General features: G+C 34.8%; 1 protein-coding gene across 3 annotated transcripts in view; it reads right to left on the bottom strand.

Annotated features, from left to right (window-relative positions):
- Positions 1-22,612, bottom strand: part of ANKS1B (ankyrin repeat and sterile alpha motif domain containing 1B) — a 1,315,261-nt gene that overhangs the window by 1,117,708 nt on the left and 174,941 nt on the right. For all 3 annotated transcript variants that reach the window (XM_011992230.1, XM_011992227.1, XM_011992229.1), the window contains exon 2: positions 9,214-9,294. In XM_011992230.1, the coding sequence (XP_011847620.1) occupies positions 9,214-9,294 (81 nt within the window). The remainder of the gene's footprint in view (positions 1-9,213; positions 9,295-22,612) is intronic.

Here is a 22,612-nt window from a genome sequence, read left to right as displayed (position 1 = left end):
TTTTTTTTTACTTTTTAATTATGGCCATTCTTGCAGGAGTAAGGTGGTAGCTTATTGTGGTTTTAATTTTCATTTCCCTGATGATTAGTGATGTTGAGCACTGTTTCATATGTTTGTTGGCTGTCTGCATATCTTCTTTTGAGAAATGTCTATTCAGCCCCTTTGCCTACTTTTTGATGGGATTATTTGTTTTCTTCTTGCTTATTTGTTTCAGTTCTTTGTAGATTCTGGATACTAGCGCTAATTTGCAAATATTTTCTCCCACTCTGTGGGTTGTCTGTTTACTCTGCTGATTATTTCTTTTGCTGTGCAGCTTTTTGGTTTAATTAGGTCCCATTTATTCATTTTTGTTTTTGTTTAAATGTGCTTATTTTAAAATTTAAATTTATTTTCAAATTTTTGTTTAAATTGAGCTCTACATCTTATTCAAAGATATCAGCTAACGAATTGGCTGAGCTCAGATTTCTAGTGTTAAAACATATTTGTGAAACATAAAGTTGTATCTCTGATCAAGTAAGTACCTGTCAGTTTTACTGAGTTATAAGTAGAATAAAGTATTAATCAACAAATTATGATTAATCATTCTTATGATATATCCATACGTATCAAAAGTAATATGAACTAAATAGGCCACTTTCATCCAGGCTCATTAAGAACAATTTAAATTTCAGATATAATATCTAAATTAGAAGAGTAGTTAATATAGTGTAGTACCAACTTAGTATTTTTTATTGATGCATAATAGTTGTATATATTTGGGGGATGCATGTAGTATTTTGATATATGCATACAATGTATAATGACTAAATCAGGATAACTGGGGTATCCATTGCCTCAAACATTTATCTTTTCTTTGTGTTGGGAACATCACAATTTCTCTCTTCTAGCTATTTTGAACTATACAATATTGTTAACTTTAATCAGTCTACTATCAAACACTAGATATTATTCCTTCTAACTATACTTTTGTATTTTAATCAAATCTCTTCTCCCCCACCCCCCTTCCCTTCAAAGCCTCCTATAAACACCAATTAACTTTCTACTTCCATGAGATCTCCTTTTTTCAGCTCCCACATATGAGTGAGAGCATGTGATGTTTGTCTTCCTGTGCCTGCCTCATTTCACTTAACATAATGATTTCACGTCCATCCATGTTGCTGCAAGTGACAGGATTTCATTCTTTTGTACAGTTGAATAATATTCTATTGTGTATATGTGCCATATTTACTTTATCCATTCACTCGTTAATAAACAGGCTGATTCCACATCTTAGCTATTGGGAACAGTGCTGCAATAAACTGGGGTATGCAGATATCGCTTTGATACCCTGATTTTTTTTTTTTTTTTTTTGGAGATGTAGCCAGCAGGGACATTGTGAAATCATATAGTAATTCTATTTTTAGTTTTTTAAGGAATCTCCATACTTGTCTTCCATTGTCATTGCACTAACTTCATTCCCATCAACAGTGTACCTGCATTCCCCTTTCTCTGCATCCTTGCCAGTAGCTATTATATTTGTATTTTCAGTAAAAACCATTTTAACTGAGGTGAGATGATACTGTGATTTTAATTTGCATTTCCCCAATGATTAGTGAGGTTGAGCATTTTTTCATATGCCTGTTGGTCATCTGTAAGTCTTCTTTTGAGAAATGTCTATAATCCTTTGCCTATTTTTAATGAAATTATTTGTTTTTTTGCTATTGAGTTTTTTAGTTCCTTATACATTCTGGCTATTAATCTGTTGCTGGATAGATAGTTTACAAATAATTTTTCCCCATTCTGTCGGTTGTTGAAGCTGGGAAAACTGGATAACCATATTCAGCAGAATGAAACTAGATCTCCGTGTCTCAACAAACACAAAAATTCAATGAAAACAGATTAAAGATTTACATCTAAGACCTAAAACTATGAAACTAGGAGATGAAAATATTGGGAAAACACCTCAGGACATTGGTCTGGACAAATAATTTTTGGGTAAAACCTCAAAAACATAGGCAACTAATGCAAAAATAGACAAATGGGATTACATCAAGCTTAAAAGCTTCTACACAGTACTTTTTAAAATTATTATTTAGGTTGAGCCTTATAGCTTATTCTAAGGAATCCACAAATGAACACATGGTCTGTGCTTGGTTACCTGGCATGAAATATTCACTCATTGATTGATGAGCATTTGGGTTGGTTCCATGATTTTGCAGTTGTGAATTTTGCTGCTATAAACATGCATGTGCAAGTAAATTTACTAATGTAACCAAATACTACCTGGACCCCCATAACTTACTGAAAAATTAAAATTAAAAAAATATATATTCATTGGGACTGTGAAAAAAAGAAATATTAAGTTATGTTGCTAATCAATATCTGTAGAATAGCAAGCAGCAAAATAATCCCTATGTATTAAATGTAAAGTAGCATTTTCTGATATCCAGCATTTGACAAATAACAGATACTCTAAAATCCTAAAGTAATTGTGATTGACAAGAACATAGAAAAAAATATTTTAGAAAATGGAAATGGAAATGGAATAATACTTTCCATTTCCCAGGAACAAAGTAAAACATCAAATTAAATTTAATAACATCCAGTGTAAATAACTGCAATAGTTTGCAGCTTTAAGCTAATACATGTAAGTTCAGGTAAAAACAGGAATTCTAGAAGCACTGATTTTTGCTAGTACATTTAATTCACACCCATTTTCTGAAAGATATAAATACACATCTGATTAATAAAAAATGTATTTCAGTAAGCTCAGCATATGCTCTGAGCAAAATTAAGTAAGTTGGGAAGAGTCAACCTTCAAATTTCTTTGCCTCAACGGCAAGATTCCCTGTAATTAAATCACAACCAAAGAAGTTTATTTCATACCATCCTCTTTTGCTTGTTGATTGAGTCCAAAGAATTTCAAAATAAATGCAAATCATCTACATATGGATGCAGAATTAACAACTAATGAAACTCTCAGATTTAATAAGGTCCTTTTGATTTCAGATTTTCTTGACACTTTTACTTCTCTCTAACGGGAATCAAGTTGCAGATGTGTTCAAGATGGTCAAAAGATTTCAGGACAATACGTCCCATTTTCTAACTGAAGTTTCTTTACATATTGAATTCACTCTCAAAGATTTCTAGGTTACAGGGTGAATAAAGGCAAATTTTAACTAGTCTGTATCCTTATCCAGGAAAAAAATCAAGCTGACTAAAGATGCTTCTAGTTATTCAAAGAGCAACTTCAGAGACCAGATTATACAATTTTTAGAGGAGGTATGCCTCTTTTATTAGAAAACCTAAGAAAGATCAAATCAAAAATACAGATAGCTTATTATATGGATTCTAGATCCAATCTGATACACAATTTGGATTATAGATAATGAGGTCTAGCATGCATTAAATACTTTAAAAGGTAGAAGAATAGAAAACACTTTATGTGTATATAAAACAATATATATATTTCAGAGATACAATAACGATTTGCTGATATTTTTCAAAACAGCATACAAGTATCACAATATACCAAATATAGTTTAATAACATTAAACTTAAGAAAATAAATAAAGGACTATCTGTTAAGTAGAGAAGAAAAACTGAATTAAAATATGAATATACAGGTTTAGTATAATCTCACAGGAATACGATTGTTACTAAAAATAAAGGATGAAGAGAGGAGAAAAGTCAGAAAAAAAGGAAAAGTAAAGGAAAAAAGCAAGGAGAGAACTAGGGAAAGAAGAGGAGAACAGGGAAAAAGGGATGAGAAGACATGGGAGACAGGGAAGGAAGGCAGGCAGGCAGGCAGGCAGGTAGTCTGGCCAGTCAATTGCTTTTCAGAATAGAATTAAGGGATTTGAATTTGTACTAGAAATACATGTGATGACGACTCCTCCATATTTTAAAAAGAGAAAGAGATACAAAGAAATAGGTCTCTACCCTATCTATGGAAATAATTTATAATACTTGCAGCAAATTTTGTTCTATTAACCATGTTTTTTTTCCTATTATTTGATGGTAATAATTTTCTAATCTGTAATTACAAATAACCCAGGAAATCACCAGTAGTGTGCATTTTCCATTGTGTTCTGATCTGACTAATTGAAGATTAATTGCTCAATATGAAATAATGCATTTCAGGTACAAAATGCTGCTTCATTTGTGGATTAACTAGCATTGATAAACAATGGCTCCCAATGAAAATGTACAAAATCAGAAAAACTGGTTTAATTTTCAGTATGAAGGCTTTAGATTATATGTTGGGGGTAGGGGGACAGTTTGGGCTCAAAGCAAAAGAATAAACTATATGACCCTGAAACATTATGCTGGCTCTATGATTCTATGAACTTTAGCCTACCAATCATGTTTATGGAAACAGTCTATAGCAGATGGATACAACAATAGCAACAAACGTGGAAATGATGTGTTTCTGTGCAGACTGCTAAGGCTTGCTTGGGAAGAATACAATATAATCATTGTCACTTACCTCTGCTAAGTGAGAATGCAAATAAAAGAAACACCCTTCTTCTCTGGTTCTGAGATACATTCTGTGACACTATTTTCTCCTTCAAATATCTTTTAAACCAATATTAAAATTAGCATTCCATGTAAACATACGACAAATGATTATGGGAGGCAGGCCAGAAATACATAATGTGACAGAGAAGAGCCAGGGAGAGTTTAACAACAAAGGGGAGATAATGCAGAGAACTGGTAAAAGCATAGACTCAGAACCAGAACACTTAAGCTCTAGACACAACCCCACTTTAATATCTACGTGGCCATTAAGTCACTTATCTAAATGGGCATTGTTTCTCCATCTATAAAATGAGGGAGGTGAGAGGTGTCAGGTAGAATAAGTGATCTCTAATTGCACAAGTTCATAGATAATTTAAACATGCAAAATCAGGAAACATATACTGTATATGAAAATCCCAAATTCAGAACTGTAGCATCATAGTGCATAACTGAGCCATAAATAATACCAACACAGTGTATCATTCAATGTTATAATTGTAAGGAACAATGGAGAACATCGAGTCAATCTATTCAAGCTATTGAACTGAGGCCTAGAGATGTTACATAAATGGTTCAAGATCACACAACTAGCAGAGTTGGGGAGATGGGGTTAGAATTTTTCTGCTTTTTCCAGTGCCTATAGGATGACACCGAGTGAAATCTTACTAGAATTAAAAAGAAAAGATAAATGAGACCTTTCGGATAAAAGCACAGATATATAATTCCCATAGACTATCTGTAATTAAAGGGATCTTAAAAGATACCTAATCAAGTTATCTGTTTGTGAGACTCTTAATGATTGCTATTCAATTTGCTTAAATTATCTTCACTTTCTAAATTGCCAAAAAAAACAAAACTTATGTCATGGGTCACAGAAAAAAACATATCTCAACAGTTAGAACTTCATAGACTATCATGTATAAATCAGTATTTATTAAATACTTCACTGAAAATCCAGGACGGATATGAATGCTAATCCATTTTGGGACAATATTATTTTGAGAAGTGCTTACTTACCAATGCCAATCTGAGAAGAACAAGAAAAGCAGTATGCCTCAAATGAAAGGTCAGGCCCGATACATCCTGCCCATTAGATGTAATAGAATTTATCTTCCCAATTGGAACTAAAAAATTTAATAGTGGCCTGAATCCATAATTCAGATAGCCAAGAAGCCATCAGGATTATATTACTTGGGCTGATTTGTCTTTGTTCCTGATGACTCAGGTAAAAAAAGAATAAATAACAATATCCTCCATTAAAATATTTAGATATCTGGACATACTTTCCATTCTATAAAGGAACAGAAAAAAAAGATCTGGCAAAATAGTTCTAAATGAGATGATATAAGACAATATAGAATAGGAACTGAATAAAAATAAATATAATTTGGGAATTCCAATACTAAAAATTTAAATAATGAAACATAAAGTTTATAATAGTTGGTGTAACTCAGGTGATTCTCTAAACAGACTGATAGCATTAAATTTATACATTTTAAGAGGAAAATGTCATAGTGATCAATAATGCCAAAAAAATAAATTTCTTGCAGTAAGAGCTTTATGACCACCAAGCCTAAGATTAAGTATGAAGAAGACCCTTGAATCTCCATTCACAGAAAAAGAGAAATGTTAGGTGAAAAAACGAAAAGTAACTAGCATTTACTTTTTAAAAAATAATTTCAACTTTTATTTTAGATATGTGCAACTTTTATTTTAGATTCAGGGGATACCTGGGTATATTGTATGATGCTGAGGTTTGGGATACAATTTATCCCATCACCCTGATACTGAGGATAGTACCCAATAGTTTTTCAACCCTCCCTACCCCCTCTAATGCTCTCCAGTTTCTATCGTTGCCATCTTCATGTCCACAAGTAGCCAGTGTTACATTCCCACTTGTAAGTGAGAACATGTAGTATTTGATTTCCTGTTCCTCCATTAATTCACTTAGAATAATAGCTTCCAGCTGCATCCATGTTGTTGCAAAGGATACAATTTCATTCTTTTCATGGCTGCACAGTATTCCATGGTGCATATGTACTGCATTTTCTTTATCTAATCCACCACTGATGGGTACTTCAATTGATTCCATGTCTTTGCTATTGTGAATAGTGCTGCAATGAGCATGCAGGTGCATGTGTCTTTGTGATAGAACAATTTATTTTCTTTTGGATTTATACCCTGTAATGGGAATGCTGGGTTGAATGGTAGTTCTGTTTTAAGTTCTTTAAGAAATCTCCAAACTGCTTTCCAGAGACTGAACTAAGTTTTACATTCCCACCAACAGTAAATAAGCACTCTCTTTACTCTACAAAAGATGCCAACAGTTGTCATTTTTTGACTTTTTAATAATAGCTATTCTGACTGGTGTGAAATCGTTTCTCTGTGGTTCTGATTGGCATTTCTCTGGCAATTAGTGATGTTGAGCATTTTTTTCATACACTTGTTGGCCACTTGTACATGTTCTTGTAAGAAGTGTCCATGTCTTCTGAGTACTTTTTAATGGGATTATTTGGTTTTTGCTTGTTGAATTTTTTAAATTCCTTATAGATCCTGAATATTCAGCCTTTGGTAGATGCATAGTTTATGAATATTTTCTCCCATTCTACAGTTTGTTTACTCTGTTGATAGTTTCTCTTGCTGTGCAGCTCTTTAGTTTAATGAAATTAGGTCCTACTCGTCTTATTTATGTATTTATTTATTTATTTATTTATTTATTTATTTTTGAGACAGAGTCTCACTCTGTCGCCCAGGCTGGAGTGCAGTGGTGCGATCTCTGCTCACTGCAACCTCTGCCTCCAGGGTTCAAGCAATTATCCTGCCTCAGCCTCCCGAGTAGCTGGGACTACAGGCACATACCACCAAGCCCAGCTAATTTTTGTAATTTTAATAGAGACAGGGTTTTGCCACGATGGTAAGGCTGGTCTCGAACTTCTGGCCTCAAGCTATCCGCCTGCTTCGGCCTCCCAAAATGCTGGGATTACAGGCGTGAGCCACCACACCTGGCTTCAAATTTTTTTTTGTTGCAATTGCTTTTGAAGTCTCTATCATGAAATCTTTGTCCAGTCCTATATCCAGAATGGTGTTTCCAAGGTTTTCCTCTAAGATTCTTAAGTTTGAGATCTTACCTTTAAATCTTTAATCCACCTTGAGTTAATTTTTGTATATGGTGAAAGGCAAGGGTTCAGTTCCATTCCTCTGCATATCGTTAGCCAGTTATCCTAGCACTATTTATTGAAAAGGGAGTCCTTTCTCCATTGCTTATTTTTTATCGATTTTGTTGAAGACCAGATGGCTATAGGTATATGGTTTTATTTCTGGATTCTCTAACCTGTTCGTTGGTCTATGTATCTGTTTTCATCCCACTACCATGCTGTTTTAGTTATTGTAGCCTTATGGAATAGTTTGAAATCTGCTATCATGATGCCTCTGGCTTTGTTCTTTTTGCTTAGGATTGCTTTGGCATTTGAGCTCTTTTTTTAATTCAAAATGAATTTTAGAATAGTTTCTTCCTAGTTCTGTGAAAAGTGACATTGGTAATTTGATAGGAATAGTACGGAATCTGCAGATTGTAACTAGTATTTTTAAAGCAGTAATTACCACATCTAAAAACTAAAGTGAGGGCCAAGCACGGTAGCTCACAACCGTCACTTTGGGAGGCCAAGGCAGGTGGATCATGAGGTCAGGAGTTCTAGACCAGCCTGACCAACACGGTAAAACCCCTATCTACTAAAAATTCAAAAATTGGCCAGGTGTGGTGGTGGGCACCCGTAATCCCAGCTACTCAGGAGGTTGAGGCAGGAGAATCACTTGAACCCAGGAGGCGGAGGTTGCAGTGAGCCAAGATCATGAGACTGCACTGCAGCCTGGGCAACGGAGTGAGACTCTGTCTCAAAAAAAAAAAAAAAAAAAAAAAAAAAAACCATGAAATGAAATGATACAGATCTGGGAAAACTAACTTGGTCATTCACACAAAGGGAAAACAGAGACGAGGGGGAGACAGAGGAATAGGGTCATTTTTCTTCTGTAGGGGAGGACAGAACATATGAATCATTTGGAGGACTCATCACACTTTAACTCTGTCACTAAACCATTAGGATACCTAGCTAAAATACTGGAAATAGAGGTTGTTATGACTACACATTCTTTCACTCTCCATAATGTATAGTATTACATTATTTGAAACATAGTTTTACACATTAAAAAAATTTAGGGTTGCGAAATCTAAAACTAGAAAGATAATCGTGAATGACAAAGATAAAACATTTTAGCTAAATAAGGATTTTGAAGTGGTTCATATAAGTGACTAAGGCTCAGAATAGTGGGAGTCTGCTAAGATTGCACTCCTAGTAAACTCCCATGTTGGGTGAATACAAGAAGACACCAAAAAAGGTAGAGGGGTGTTATCAAGTGGTTTTATCCCATTCTCTCCCCAAAGCTACACATGACTGGCATGGTCCTGTCAATTTTTCCATTCTCCCAGTGTGACAGTTGAGTATTTTACAGCATTTCTTTCAGCTTACACTCTGCACACAATTATACTCAGCAACATTTCTACCAAGTCTGACTTGTCAGTATTGTCACCTGGTCCCTTTCCAAATTCATCTAAGCCCATTGGACTCATGGAAACATGAGAAAGGTATCGTCACACATAATTAACTTCATCACATGTAACTAAATACACACGATTCCGTCCAAATAAGTGGCACTTACTTATGTCCATTTAAGGCTGCATGGTGTAAAGCAGTGTAACCCGAACTGTCTGTGCAGTTCACATTGGGGCCTCGCCAGATGCTGCAAATAAAGCACAAGCGCAGAGTTAACAGTGAAGCAGGATCTTGCCTTGAAAAACAAAAAGAAGCCTGGTAGCCCCACAGCCAGCAGCAAGTTGCAGATAAAAATTTTAGCCATGTGGAAAATGATTGCCATTTTCCATGAATTCCCCTCAGAACATCAACTTCATTTACTTGATAAAGGGAAACTAACAGAGAATGCAACTGTTAATATCTTCAGAAATTATTAACAAATGTGTGTCCATGGTCGTGCATTGAAGTCTGGATCCAAAAATTCCCTATTACTTTCTATCATTACTTAAATATTAGAGGCAACTAACATTCAGCTACTATATTCCATTCCAAAGAATAAAGATTTATGAGACCTGCCTCATGCCTATTAACACACTCCTTCTGAGGTGGCAGTGATTTATATAAGTTATAAGATATTTTTGCATTGTGGGAAGAATATAAAGTCTTTTTGCTGTTCTATTGCAACCAAGAAAATGTAATCAATATTTCATACTTGAAAATAAAATGGAAGATTTGGACTGTTGTAAACCATGAGAAGATCCTAACAATTTTGCAGTCATCATTGATTTTACTATGCAATATATTCTGGAGATAACATGTAATTATATAAAAGAGTCTTTTTTTTTTTGATAACTACAATTAAGGAAACTCTTTTTAACTTTTGGAAAATAAGGCACTGAAAGACACTTTTCCGAAAATAGAACAAAAAAAATTGCTTTATCTGATGGTCACAGTGATATCAAAACTATCAAAGATAATATCTAATGATAAACTAGTTCACACATTCACAAAACATTTACTGTACACCAATTGTATGTCACATATTGAGCTAGGCACTGGGAGCACAAAATCATAACTCAAGGTCCTTCTTTACAAGAACATAGTGTAATGGAAAAGATAGACACACAAACTAATAATTACAAAGTAGTAAGATAATCGAGGTACCAGAGAGCACACAGGCATCTCTGAAAAGAGGATGAATGGCTATTCCAAACAAGGGGTCGTGGCAGCGTTAAACTAAGGTGGCTCAATGAAAATGAATAGAATGTGCTTATTTGACAGTTAATTAAAAGAAGAATTAATAAAACACATGGATCAATTGGAAGAAGGTGGGAAACTGGAAGCAGTAGTCTAGAGATGACTCAGACTTTAGGCTTACATGACTAGAAAAAATTACAATGTTAACTAAGATGTGAAATGAAAAAAAGAGCAAAATCTTCTGCAGGGAGGACAATGAAGGATGCAGAGAAAACAATGACTCCTAGTTTGCAGACGTTAAATTTTAAGTATCTGACTTACTTATATAGGTTAAATGCAATCCCTATCAAAATCCCAAAGGCATTCTTTAAGAAATTGAAAAAAACTTCTAAAATTCATATGAAACCATAAGAGACCCCAAATAGCCAAAACAATTCTGAGAAAGAAAAACAAAGTTGTAGGCCAGGCTCAGTGGCTCATGCCTATAATCCCAGCACTCTGGGAGGCTGAGGAGGGAGGTTCACTTAAGCTCACTACTTTGAGACCAGCCTTGGCAACATAGTGAGACTCCATGTCTGCTAAAAATAAAGAATTAAAAAAATTAGTCAGTTGTGGTGGTGCACACTTGTGGTCCCAGATACTCAGGAGGCTGAGGCAGGAGGGCTGCTTCAGCCTGGGAGGTCGAGGCTGCAGTGAACCACAATCATGCCACTGCACTCCAGCCTGGGCAACAGAGCAAGACCCTGCCACCACCCCACCCCCAACAAAAAAAAGAAAGAAAAAAAAATTGGAGGCATCACACTTCCAGATTCCAAATTTAAGGGATATATATATACAACAAAATATTATTCAGCCCTAAAAAAGAATTATATCTAACCATTTTCTATGACATGGATGACCCTGGAAGACATTATGCTAAGTGAAATAAGCCAGACACAAAAAGAAAAATATTACCTGAAAATATATGAAATCTGAAAAAAAAATCAAATATACAGAGATAGAGAACAAAAGATTAGTAGGGGGAGTAGAACGGGAGAAATAAATGTCAAAGGATACAAAATAGCAGATATGTAGGATGAACAACTGTAGAGTTCTAAAGTACAACGTGAAGACTACAGGTACTAAAATTGTACTATATACGGGATTTCAGCTACATGAGTAGATTTTAGCTGCTCTTGCCACAAAAACAAAAAATAAAGGGTAACTCTGTGAGACATGGATATTTTCATTTGCTTCACTGTAGTAAACTTTTTTTTTTTGCTATCTATATGTATCCCATAACATGTGTATACCACAAATATACACGATAGAATTTATTTTTTAAAATACCACAATGAGATGCTACTATATAACTATCAGAATTGTTATGTTTAAAAAGACGTCATAAACCTATATTGACAAGGATGTAGATCAACCAGAGTTCACACACACACTGCTAATAGGCACGTAAAATAGTACAACCACTTAGTGAAACAATTTGGCAGTTTCTTAAAAAGTTATGTACAAATACCATACATACCATCAAATCATACCATACAAATAACATACAAATACCATATAATCCAATCATTCCATTCTAGGTATTTAGTCAAGAGAAATGAAAGCACATGTCCATATAAAGATTTGTACATTTAATATTAATAACAGCTCTATAGGTAGTAGCCTGAAACAGAGACAATCCAAATGTCCATTAGCTGGTAAACAGACAAATTGTGACACATCCATACAATGGAAATAAAAAGAATTAAATACTCAGAAAAAAAAAAGGAATTAAATACTACAGCATTGGTTGAAAATCTAAATCAATTAGATTCTCAGAACAGCAGAGCGGCTGCCCTTTGATTCTCAGAACAGCAGAGTGGCTGCCCTTCAATCACCCCAGCAGAAAGGGAGACATCCTTGGGCACAGATAAAATGCATGATCTCTGGACTAGACCCCTGATTTGTAGCCTTCATCAACTTTTGTGATGTAAATACTTCAACTTAACTCAGCAATAGGAAGAGATGCTAACAACTGCATTTCACAAGCAGACACAAGCCAATCCAGCACACCACTGAAAGGCTTACAACCAACAAGTCCTAACACTATGAACTCAGAGCTTCCCATGAGTTTTTGAAAACTTCCACTCTCAAATATGAACAAATAACCAAAGACATCCAATCACTTGAGGAAAGCCTTTACTATTAAAGAAGCAAAAACAAAAAATTAGGAAAAAACTATAGAAAAAAAGAAACCTAGAGAAAATTTGGACTATGCATGGAGAAGAAATTTCAAAAATAGTTATCATTATACCGTCTCAGTATCAGAAAAGATAATGAATGTAAGAACAATGAAATAAAAAAGAAAATCAGAGATAAAATCAGTAGAAGAATTAAAAATCAAGCTGATAAGGCCAGGCACGGTGGCTCACGCCTGTAATCCTAGCACTTTGAAAGGCTGAGGTGGGCAGATGCCTGGGATCAGGGTTCGAGACAACCCTGGTCAACATAGTGAAACTCCATCTCTACCAAAAATACAAAAATTAGCCAGGTGTGGTGGTACATGCCTGCAGTCCCAGCTACTTGGGAGGGTGAGGCAGGACAATCGACTGAACCCGGGAGACAGAGGTTGAAGTGAGTCAAGATCACACCACTGCACTCCAGCCTGGGTGACAGAACGAGACTCTGTCTCAAAAACAAATAAAAAGTAAAAAATAAAGCTCATGAAGTATCTCAGATACTTAGAAAAAAAAAGGCAAAGATACAGACAAATAGAAGGGAAATCATAAGAAAAGTAGGATACTCATTTAGCAGTTCCAATATTGAAAAATAGAGGTTCTTAAAATCAAAACACAGAAAACAGCAGAATGAAAACAATGAAAGATATTTTAAAAATTATCAGAACTTTAGGACATGAATTTACAAAATAAAATATACATGGGCCAGTCACGGTGGCTCACGCCTGTAATCCCAACACTTTGGGAGACTGAGGTCGGTGGATCACCTAAGGTCAGGAGTTTGAGATGAGCCTGGCCGACATGGTGAAGCCTTGTTTCCACTAAAAATACAATAATTAGCCAAGCATGGTGGTGCATGCCTGTAGTCCCAGCTACTCGGGAGGCTGAGGCAAGAGAAATGCTTGAGCCCGGGAGGCAGAGGTTGCAGTGAGGCTAGATCATGCCAGTGCACTCCAGCCTGGGCAACAGAGTAAGATTCTGCCTCAAAAAAAAAAAGTACCTGGATAGCTTTGACAAAAATTAAAAAAAAAAAAAAAAAGACAAAGAAATAACTGAAGTGAGTCCAATATGGTCTTTTAAATTTCAACTAAACAAATTCCTAAAACATCCATCCAGGGCTATTCTCTTAATTTATTTTCCTCTTTCAACTCTAGTTACACTAACAACTCTTCACTACCCAGGAAACTAGAATGAAGAGAAATTATTCATACCTGTTACTTCTACTTCAATCTGCAACCTTCAGTTATCAACCTACACTCTCCAAGCTCTTACTATGACCAAGAAAATACAAGTCCAAGAATCGACCGAAAAAATGAATAAAATATCACCTCTTCCTCCAAAGCGCTGAAAATCTATTAGAGAAAAATATATACAGATAAATTACAATACAAGCAGTGACCATAGTGCCTACAGCACAGAAAACACCTAATAATTGTTTGTTATCAATCTTCTTCTTGTTCTTATAAAATAAATGTAACAATACAAAAATCTTTAACTCCCTAAATTAATACATCTGTTTAAGACAACTCCAACAAAAATCTCTCTGGAGTATTTTAGGGAAAACTCAACTAAAGTTCTAAATTTGATCTAGAAGAATTTACAGGAAAAAGAAATTGTGAAACAAGAAGTAATAATGGGATCTATATACTACCAATTATGAAAGCGTATCATAAAACAATACCAAAAAATTTTGGTCTAGCACCAGAATAGAGAGATCAATGAATATAAGAGAAGCCCTAGAAACAAGTCAGTCATACATATAGGAATAAAGTTGACATCTGAAAGAGGCAAAAAAAAAAAAAAAGGAAAACATTATTCAATAAATAGTCCCAGGAAATATGTTTTAATTACTGGGCAGGAAAAAATATTTTCAATTCCCTACCCCACACCATTTAGCAAAATTTCATACACATGATTTGTCCTTGACTTCTCAAACCTCATTCCTAACCTCTTTTTCTCACACACCCTGTTCCAACCACACAGGCCTCCTTAAAAATATAAGTATGCTTGCACCTTATGACTGTTGCATTTGAAATTCTCTCTGCCTAGAAAGTTTTTTCCTCAATCATATGGCTCAATCGTTCTGCTCAAATGTCACCTCTTCAGAAACTCTCTCCCTAATTATTCAGTCAAAAATAGCACCCTATCATCATTCTCTTTCCTCTCAGTTATGGGACTTATCACCATCTGGCATTATATTATTTATTTATATGCTAACTGTCTGTCTCCCCACTAGAATGAAAGCTCCACCACACTATCTTTGGGTCTTAAAACAGTGACTGGAATATTGTAGGTTCCCAGTAAACATTTGTTAAATGAAATATAAAAATGTTGAATACATATATGAAAAATGTCCACCTCATTGGCAATCAAAGAAAGCAAAAAAACACCCATACCATTAAATATTTCTTTATCAAACTGGAAAAAAAAGTCAGTAATATTCAGTAATGGTTAGGATGCAGAGCTTATAATAAGCTGGTGGTGAAAATGTAAATTGGTACAATTTTTCTGGAAGGCAATTTGACAATACGTATTTAAAAACTTTCATGGTGTGCAAACTTGTTACCTAGAAATTCTCCTTAAGAGGAATTATTTTAAGAAAGTAATTAATAGTTTGTACAAATACTTAGCTATAAAAATATTTATCACAGAGAGTAGTAAAAAGTAAAAATTATGGATTTTGATATATAATGCCACTTAGAATAGTTATTCTCTTTGCTAGAGAGAATAACTAGTCAGCTAGATTTCTCACACTGCTTGCCTCCAAAGCTTGGTACTCATCTTTCTCTCTAGCCCTCTTATATGAGACCCACAGCATTAGTGTCTTATACGGCCCCAACAGCATATGGCTTGAGCTCCTACTGATCAGGTTTTTTTTGTTTGTTTTTTTTTTTTTAAGCTTATGTCAACCTCCCTGGGTTGAGAAAGTCTACCAACAGAATAGCCAGGGCTCCTAGAGAGGATGCAATTCTTCTTAGTTTTATACAATGGCTCAATATATGTGACAGATAAATGGATATTATGCATAAAATAAAAATCTCACAACAAAATGGAAAAATGGGATATTAATAGGCAATTCACAGAAAAGGAAATGTGAACGGCTAATAAATATTTGAAAATATAATTAACCTCACTGTGGCTAGCAAAGAGCAAAACAAAACAGTGGCTGCCTACTTTTCTACCATCAGATGAGCACAAATTTTTGAAGAAATCATTGATAACAAACAATGGAGGCAAATATGTGAAGAAACAGTCACTCTCACAGAATATTCATTGAAGTATAAATTGCTACAACATTCTTGGAAAGTAACATGGCAATATATAATAAAATTTCAAACATGAATACTCCTAGACCCAATGACTCTACTTTTCAGGATCGATATCTATGAAATAAAAATATTCATATGAAGACTACAGACACAAAAATATCCACTATAGAATTTTAATAGCATAAAAGAGAAAGGGTCTGGCATGGTGGCTCATGCCTGTAATCTCAGCACTTTGGGTGGCTGAGGCAAGCAGATCACCTGAGGTCAGGAGATCGAGACCAGCCTATCCAACATGGTGAAATTCTGTCTCTACTAAAAATACCAAAAATTAGCCAGGGGTAGCAGTGGCCGCTTGTAATCCCAGCACTTTGGGAGACCGGGACAGGTGGATTATTTGAGGTCAGGAGTTCAAAACCAGCCTGGCCATCATGGCAAAACCCCATCTCTACTCAAAATACAAAAATGAGCCAGGCATGGTGGTGTGTGCCTGTAATCCCAGCTACTCAAGAGGCTGAGGCATGAGAATCGCTTGAACTCAGGAGGCAGAGGTTGCAGTGAGCTGAAATTGGGCCACTCTACTCCAGCCTGGGTGGTAGAATGAGACTCCATCTAAAATGTCCAGCAAAAAAAAATTAAAAATTAACTAGTCCAATAGCTGGGAATGGGGCAAAAAAGGAAAAATTAATTAGGATTCATTCACACTATGAAATGTTACGCGACTATTAAAATAAATAACTCTGATCTGAATGCATTGACTTTGAAAGTCAGCCAAAACATATAAAGTGAAAAAAGTAAATTGCAGAATATTGTGTATGTCTGGAGCATTCCAAATGTTTTACATGCATTAGCTCATTTATAGCCACATGACAATAAGGAAGATACTATTATTATTTCCATTGTATAGATGAGAAATATTTGCAATAACATAGAAAAATACATGCAAAAATACATTATTCATTCTCTGAATTGTTTGAATGTTGAAATTATCATGAATTTCTTTAAGGAAAAGAAAAGACAATAAACTACAAGGGAAGAAAGATAGGTTTGCTCCAGATTATGAAGAACCTCACAATATGTTGAAAAACTTGGATTGTATTCTGCAGCAACTTGGAACTAAATGGCTTTCAGAAAGATAAGTATGTTCCTCACATGATCAGTCAGTGTTTTAGAATAAGAGCTCTTGTAACAGGTGGAAGGTAAACAGAGTGAGAGAGTCAGGTTAACTGTCTGTTTTACAGACCAGGGGAGAAACAAAGAAATTTGAACAAATGGAGATATAGTGGTAGATAGAAAGAGGGTGAGAAAATTCAAATTGTTATGTCTAAAATAAAACCTATGGGAGATGGTATCCATATGAACAGAATAAGAGCAAGAGAATGGCTGAGGTTTCAACCATGAACGAAATGCATCAATAATGAGATATCTCCACTAGAAAAAGCTGCAAGGGCAGTGGTATCTTTTGGCAGGAGCCAAGTTTCAGTTAAAACTGATTAAAACACTAGGTTGCTTGGAATACCTCAGGCAAAAAATGGAAAAGAAACGGAAAAATACTGCAAATTAACTCTCATACATTTTTTAAATTTCTGCATGTTATTAGAACTTATAAATATTTTGTAAGAGAAGATATTTATAACTAAAATAAGATTCAGGGCCTACAGATTTCAATTACCTATACCAACTCAGTTCCCCATTATACAAAAATTAATTATAATAGAAGCATTTTTTAAAACCCCATTGAAAGTCACCTTCTCCTAGCAAAATGGATATGGATACATCTTTTTTAAACAAGGAGGTTTAGAATAGAAAGTTAGCATATATCTAAATATATTCAACTGCACCTATTGACAGAGCCTCTAGGCACATATCCACATATCCATAGAACATCCACCGACACATTTGAAACACTATAAATAAGCCAGACCCAAACCCTCCAACTAAAAACTTAATTTAAAAAAGAAACCTTGATTTTTAAAAGCTCCAGCTTTGAGTTAATGTTCAGCTCCATCCCAACTTTTTATATTGCCTTGCCCCCTTTACTTAGGCATAATCTTTAAATTTAAAAAGAGGGCCTAGATTAAAACCTTGATTAACTTAAGCTTGTTTCATAAAATGCAAGAGTTTCTAGATACATTTAAGAAATGTCTTGAAAAAGTGTAAAATGCTTATTACATATTTATTCCAAAAAAAGCAATTTTTAGATCCTTGGTCTTAGTCTAATACACACCCAAATCCCATTTCCTATGCCTGCTTGTCAATATCTCAAATTCTGTATGTGAGAATTATTGCCAAAAATGAATGTTCTCAGACAATATGAGATTGCCAATTACCAAAAATTTAATTTCCTTTGTTACATTATTTGCACTAATGTAACAAATCAGATTAGTATATTTTAGAATAAATATAAACAAAATAGTTTTCTACCAAACTTTCAAATAACCAGGACATTCATTAGTGAGAATATTCTATTATCTAAGGTTTCACATATTAAATAAGATCATTCTTAAATAAACCATAAGCCTGAGTTTCTTGGGCCAATATCCATATATATAGCAAATAAGATTTGAAGCACAACTACTCCACAAATTGATCATTATTATACCCTCTATCAGTCTATGGGGAAAATCTGTCAGAAACAACATAAAACTGTTTCAGTTTTTATTGATTCCTATCTGACCCTTGACACATGAGATCACTCCAAGGCATCAGATATGGAAATTCATACAAAATGTACATCTAATGCCTCAGGCAGGGTCAGAGTATGTAGGAATAGTCTTCTGACAGATCATATCATTTCAAGCAATGCAAAATAAACCTTCTTCTCAATCTGTGTCTTAATAGTTTACTTCCATTTTTAGATGAGCTGGACATATGTACATATGCTACTGATTACTACAAGTGTAGTTCTCATCAGTTTAGTGATGGCACAATTTTATTGTCAGGGGCTACAAGTGTCCCATATGGGTCAAATGGGTCTATATCTCTATATCAGCACTGTCCTATAGAAATATAATGTGAGGACAGGACCTGATGGCTCACATTTGTAATCCCAGCACTTGGGGAGGCCAAGACAGGTGGATCACTTGAGCCCAGGAGTTTGAGACCAGCCTGGGCAACATGGTGAAACCACATCTCTACAAAAAAAAAAAAAATTAGCCAGGCATGGTGGCATGCATCTGTAGTCCCAGCTATTCGGGAAGCTGAAGTGGGAGGATTGCTTGAGCCCAGGAGGTGGAGGTTGCAGTAAGCTGAAACTGTGCCACTGCACTCCAGCCTGGGCAATAGAGCAAGACCCAGTCTCAAAAACTGGAAAGAAAAAATACATAATGTGAGCCGCATATGTGAATTTAAATTTTCTAGTAGCCACATTAAAAAGATGTGAAATTAGTTTGAATATATTTTACTCAACCTAATATATCAAGAACATTATTTCAACATATAATCAATACAAAAATTATTGAGATGTTTCACATTCTTTTTTATACTGTTTTCAATATTGGTGTTTATTTTACACTTACAGCACATCACAATTAGGACTAGCCACATTTCAAATGCTTAATATCCTGACGTGGACAGTGGCTACTATATTGCACAGCACAGGGCATTTCTATATAATTATTCCAAGGGGGAAAAAAAGAAAATTAACTCTAATAATATAAAAAAGCTTTCTAGTATGAGGAAGAGTAGCTAATGGATGCTGGGCCTAATACCTAGGAGATGGGTTGATCTCTGCTACAAACTACCATGGCACACGTTTACCTACGTAACAATCCTGCACATTCTGCACATGTACCCCAGAACTTAAAATATTAATAAAAGTTTAAGAAAAATAAATAAATAAATAATAAAAAGTATTGTCACACTGGAACCCCACATACTATCCCATATGAGTTTGCTGAATGAATATTTACTGAAATGTGCAAAACCATCTAAGTAAGATAGACATACACTATAAAGCTTAAAAATGCAGAGGACAACTATGAACTGGCCTTCTGTGAAGAATTAGAACAAGAATCAGCAAACTCTAGACCATGAGCCACATCCAGTACACTGTTTGTTTTTGTAAATAAAGTTTCATCGAAACACATACAGACACACACACACACACACACAAACATAAAAGCTTTCTAAAAATAATCGCAAATATTGGCTTTGTAGTAAATATATGTCTATTTGAGTAACAAACAATTTCTAAAAGATATGTTGTCTTTGGAGCAAAAATAAATACTAGATCTAGTATACAGTCATATCCTAGACTGTAATGCACAATTTTACAAAAGTCAGCACATCAGGAGCATCATAGTCAAAATTGTACTAACTAAACGTTTTCTAATGAATAATTTGTACCCTGAATTACTTGATGCAACTCTCAATACATGTATTTTTACTAGCAAATGGGAATTGAATGACTGTGGGCAAAAATAACTCCTTGAGTTATAATCACACATATAATACAATTATGACCTCTCTTCAATATATACAGTATGTGCCACAAGATAGAATTTTAGAATATGAAAAGAATTTGTAACCATGCAGAGTCATAAACACAGAGTCAAGAGACATGAGAGGAAAACTAGAGCATCTATTTTAACCTAGTTTTAACTTCATCACTTGTGCTAAAAGTGTAAAACATTCCTCCCAGCCCATATCTTCTCTTCTCTGCATGGATATAATTCCTGGAAAATAAACCAACAGACAAGGCAGATTAATCTCTCATTGTTACACAAACACTGATTTTGGTGACAACTGTTTTTCCTATCCTCACATTCTCTTCGTAGGTAACAATAATTCAAGGGTACTATGGTAGGAAAAAATAATGGTACCCCAAAGATGTATACATCCTAATCCCTGGAACCTGTGCATATTTTGTGTTACACAGCAAGGGAGAATTAAGGTTGCAGATAGACTTATACTGCTAATCAGCTGGCTTTAGCCTGGATTATCCAGGTGGGCCCCATGTAATCACAAGTGGAGAAGAGGGAAATGGAAGAGTCAGAATCAAAAAGATGGCACAGCCAAAAAGACTCAACTGGCCATTGTTGGCTCTAAAGATAGAAGAGGGTCATGAACCTAGAAATGTAAGCAGTCTTTAGTAGCTGGAAAAGGCAAGAAAACCATTTTCCTAGAGCCTTCAGGAGAGAATGCAGCCCTGCCCACACCTTGATTTTAGCCCAGTGAGAACCACAGACCTCCAGGACTGCAGGATAACAGATCTGTGTTGTTCTAAGCCACTACATTTGTGGTAATTTGCTACAGCAGCAATGGCAAACTAATACAGGTGTGCTTATTGTAATTAATAACCCCAAAATATGAGTTGCTCCAACCTTTCCAAATACTTGGGAATCTAAGGTAGCATGAGCAAGACAGCATGAACAAAACATTGACCGGAGACTTGCTACATACTAGAAATTATGCAGAATGCTTTGTATTGATTACCTAAGTTGATCTTCATAACAACCATGTGAGACTGGGGCTTTTTATAACCCCTGGATTTTTAAATGAAGAACTGAAGAACAGAAAAGTAATTTACCCAAGATCACACAGCTAGTTCACATTGCAAGCAAGATTTGGAACCAGGCTGCCTGATTCCAAAGCCAATGACATTAACCACACTACATTATACTTCAGTCTCATGGTTTTTATTTACTTTTGATTATAATAAAGTGGAGACATTTTTATTTGTATAAATGTAGGGGTCCAAGTGCAGTTTTGTTACAGGGATACATTTGTATAGTGGTGAATTCTGGACTTTTAGTGTAACCATCACCCAAATAATTACATTGTAGCTATTAAGTAACTTTTAATCCCTCACCTGGCAACTCCAACCCTCCCACCTTTCCTAGTTTCCAACATCTATTATTCCATACTCTATGTCCATGTGTACATATTATTTAGTTCCCATTTATAAGTGAGAACATGTGGTATCTGACTTTCTAAGTTGTTTCACTTAAGATAATGGCCTCCAGCTCCATCTGTGTTGCCAAAGACATTATTTCATTCTCTTTTATAGCCATATAATATTCCATTGTATATATGCATATCACATTTTCTTCATCCAATCATCTGTTGAGGGACACTTAGACACACTCCATATCTTTGCTATTGTAAATAGTGCAATAAACATATAAGTGCAAGTATCTTTTATGCAATAAACATATAAGTGCAAGTATCTTTTTGCTACAATGATTTATTTTCATTTGGATAGATATCCAGTAGTGGGATTCCTGGATTAAATGGTAATTACTGAGATATTTCCATGAAGTTTTCCATAGAGGTTATACTAATTTACATTCCCACCAATGGTGTATAAGCATTCCTAGGCCTTTTATGTTTCATAACCAATTGCATTTCTTCTATGAGTAGCTTGTTTAAATTCTTTGCCCAGTTTTTGTACTGAGTTTTTCATTATTTTTATTTATTTTCATCATTCTTATTGATTTGAAGAAGCCATTTTATATGTATAGATATTAACCCTTTCTAAAGTTGCAAATATTTCTCTTACTTCATCTTGCAGCTGAACTAACAGTGTCCTTCGCCTGGCCATAAATGTTTACTAAATCAATTCTGTCTTTCTTTAAATTTATTGTTTCTAGCCCTGGTACCATTGAAAGAAAGGTCTTCCTTATGCCAAGATGGTAACAATATTCTCTAATGTTTCCTTCTATTTCTTTTTTTTAGATTCAAATCTTTAATTTCTCTCTTTTATGGGTATATGATATGAGGTATTTCCCAATGGAATAAACTAATTCAATACCACTTTAAAATAAATAATTACCATCTAATTACCCCAGTGAAAGACTTCTTTTCTCATATAGTATTTTTCTGTACCTGTATTTCTTTTTTTTTT

This window comes from Mandrillus leucophaeus, unplaced genomic scaffold, assembly GCF_000951045.1.
Source record: "Mandrillus leucophaeus isolate KB7577 unplaced genomic scaffold, Mleu.le_1.0 Scaffold408, whole genome shotgun sequence".
NCBI classification, from domain to species: Eukaryota; Metazoa; Chordata; class Mammalia; order Primates; family Cercopithecidae; genus Mandrillus; species Mandrillus leucophaeus.
Note: the sequence above shows the minus strand (reverse complement) of the source record. Positions and strands in the feature narration are given on the sequence as shown.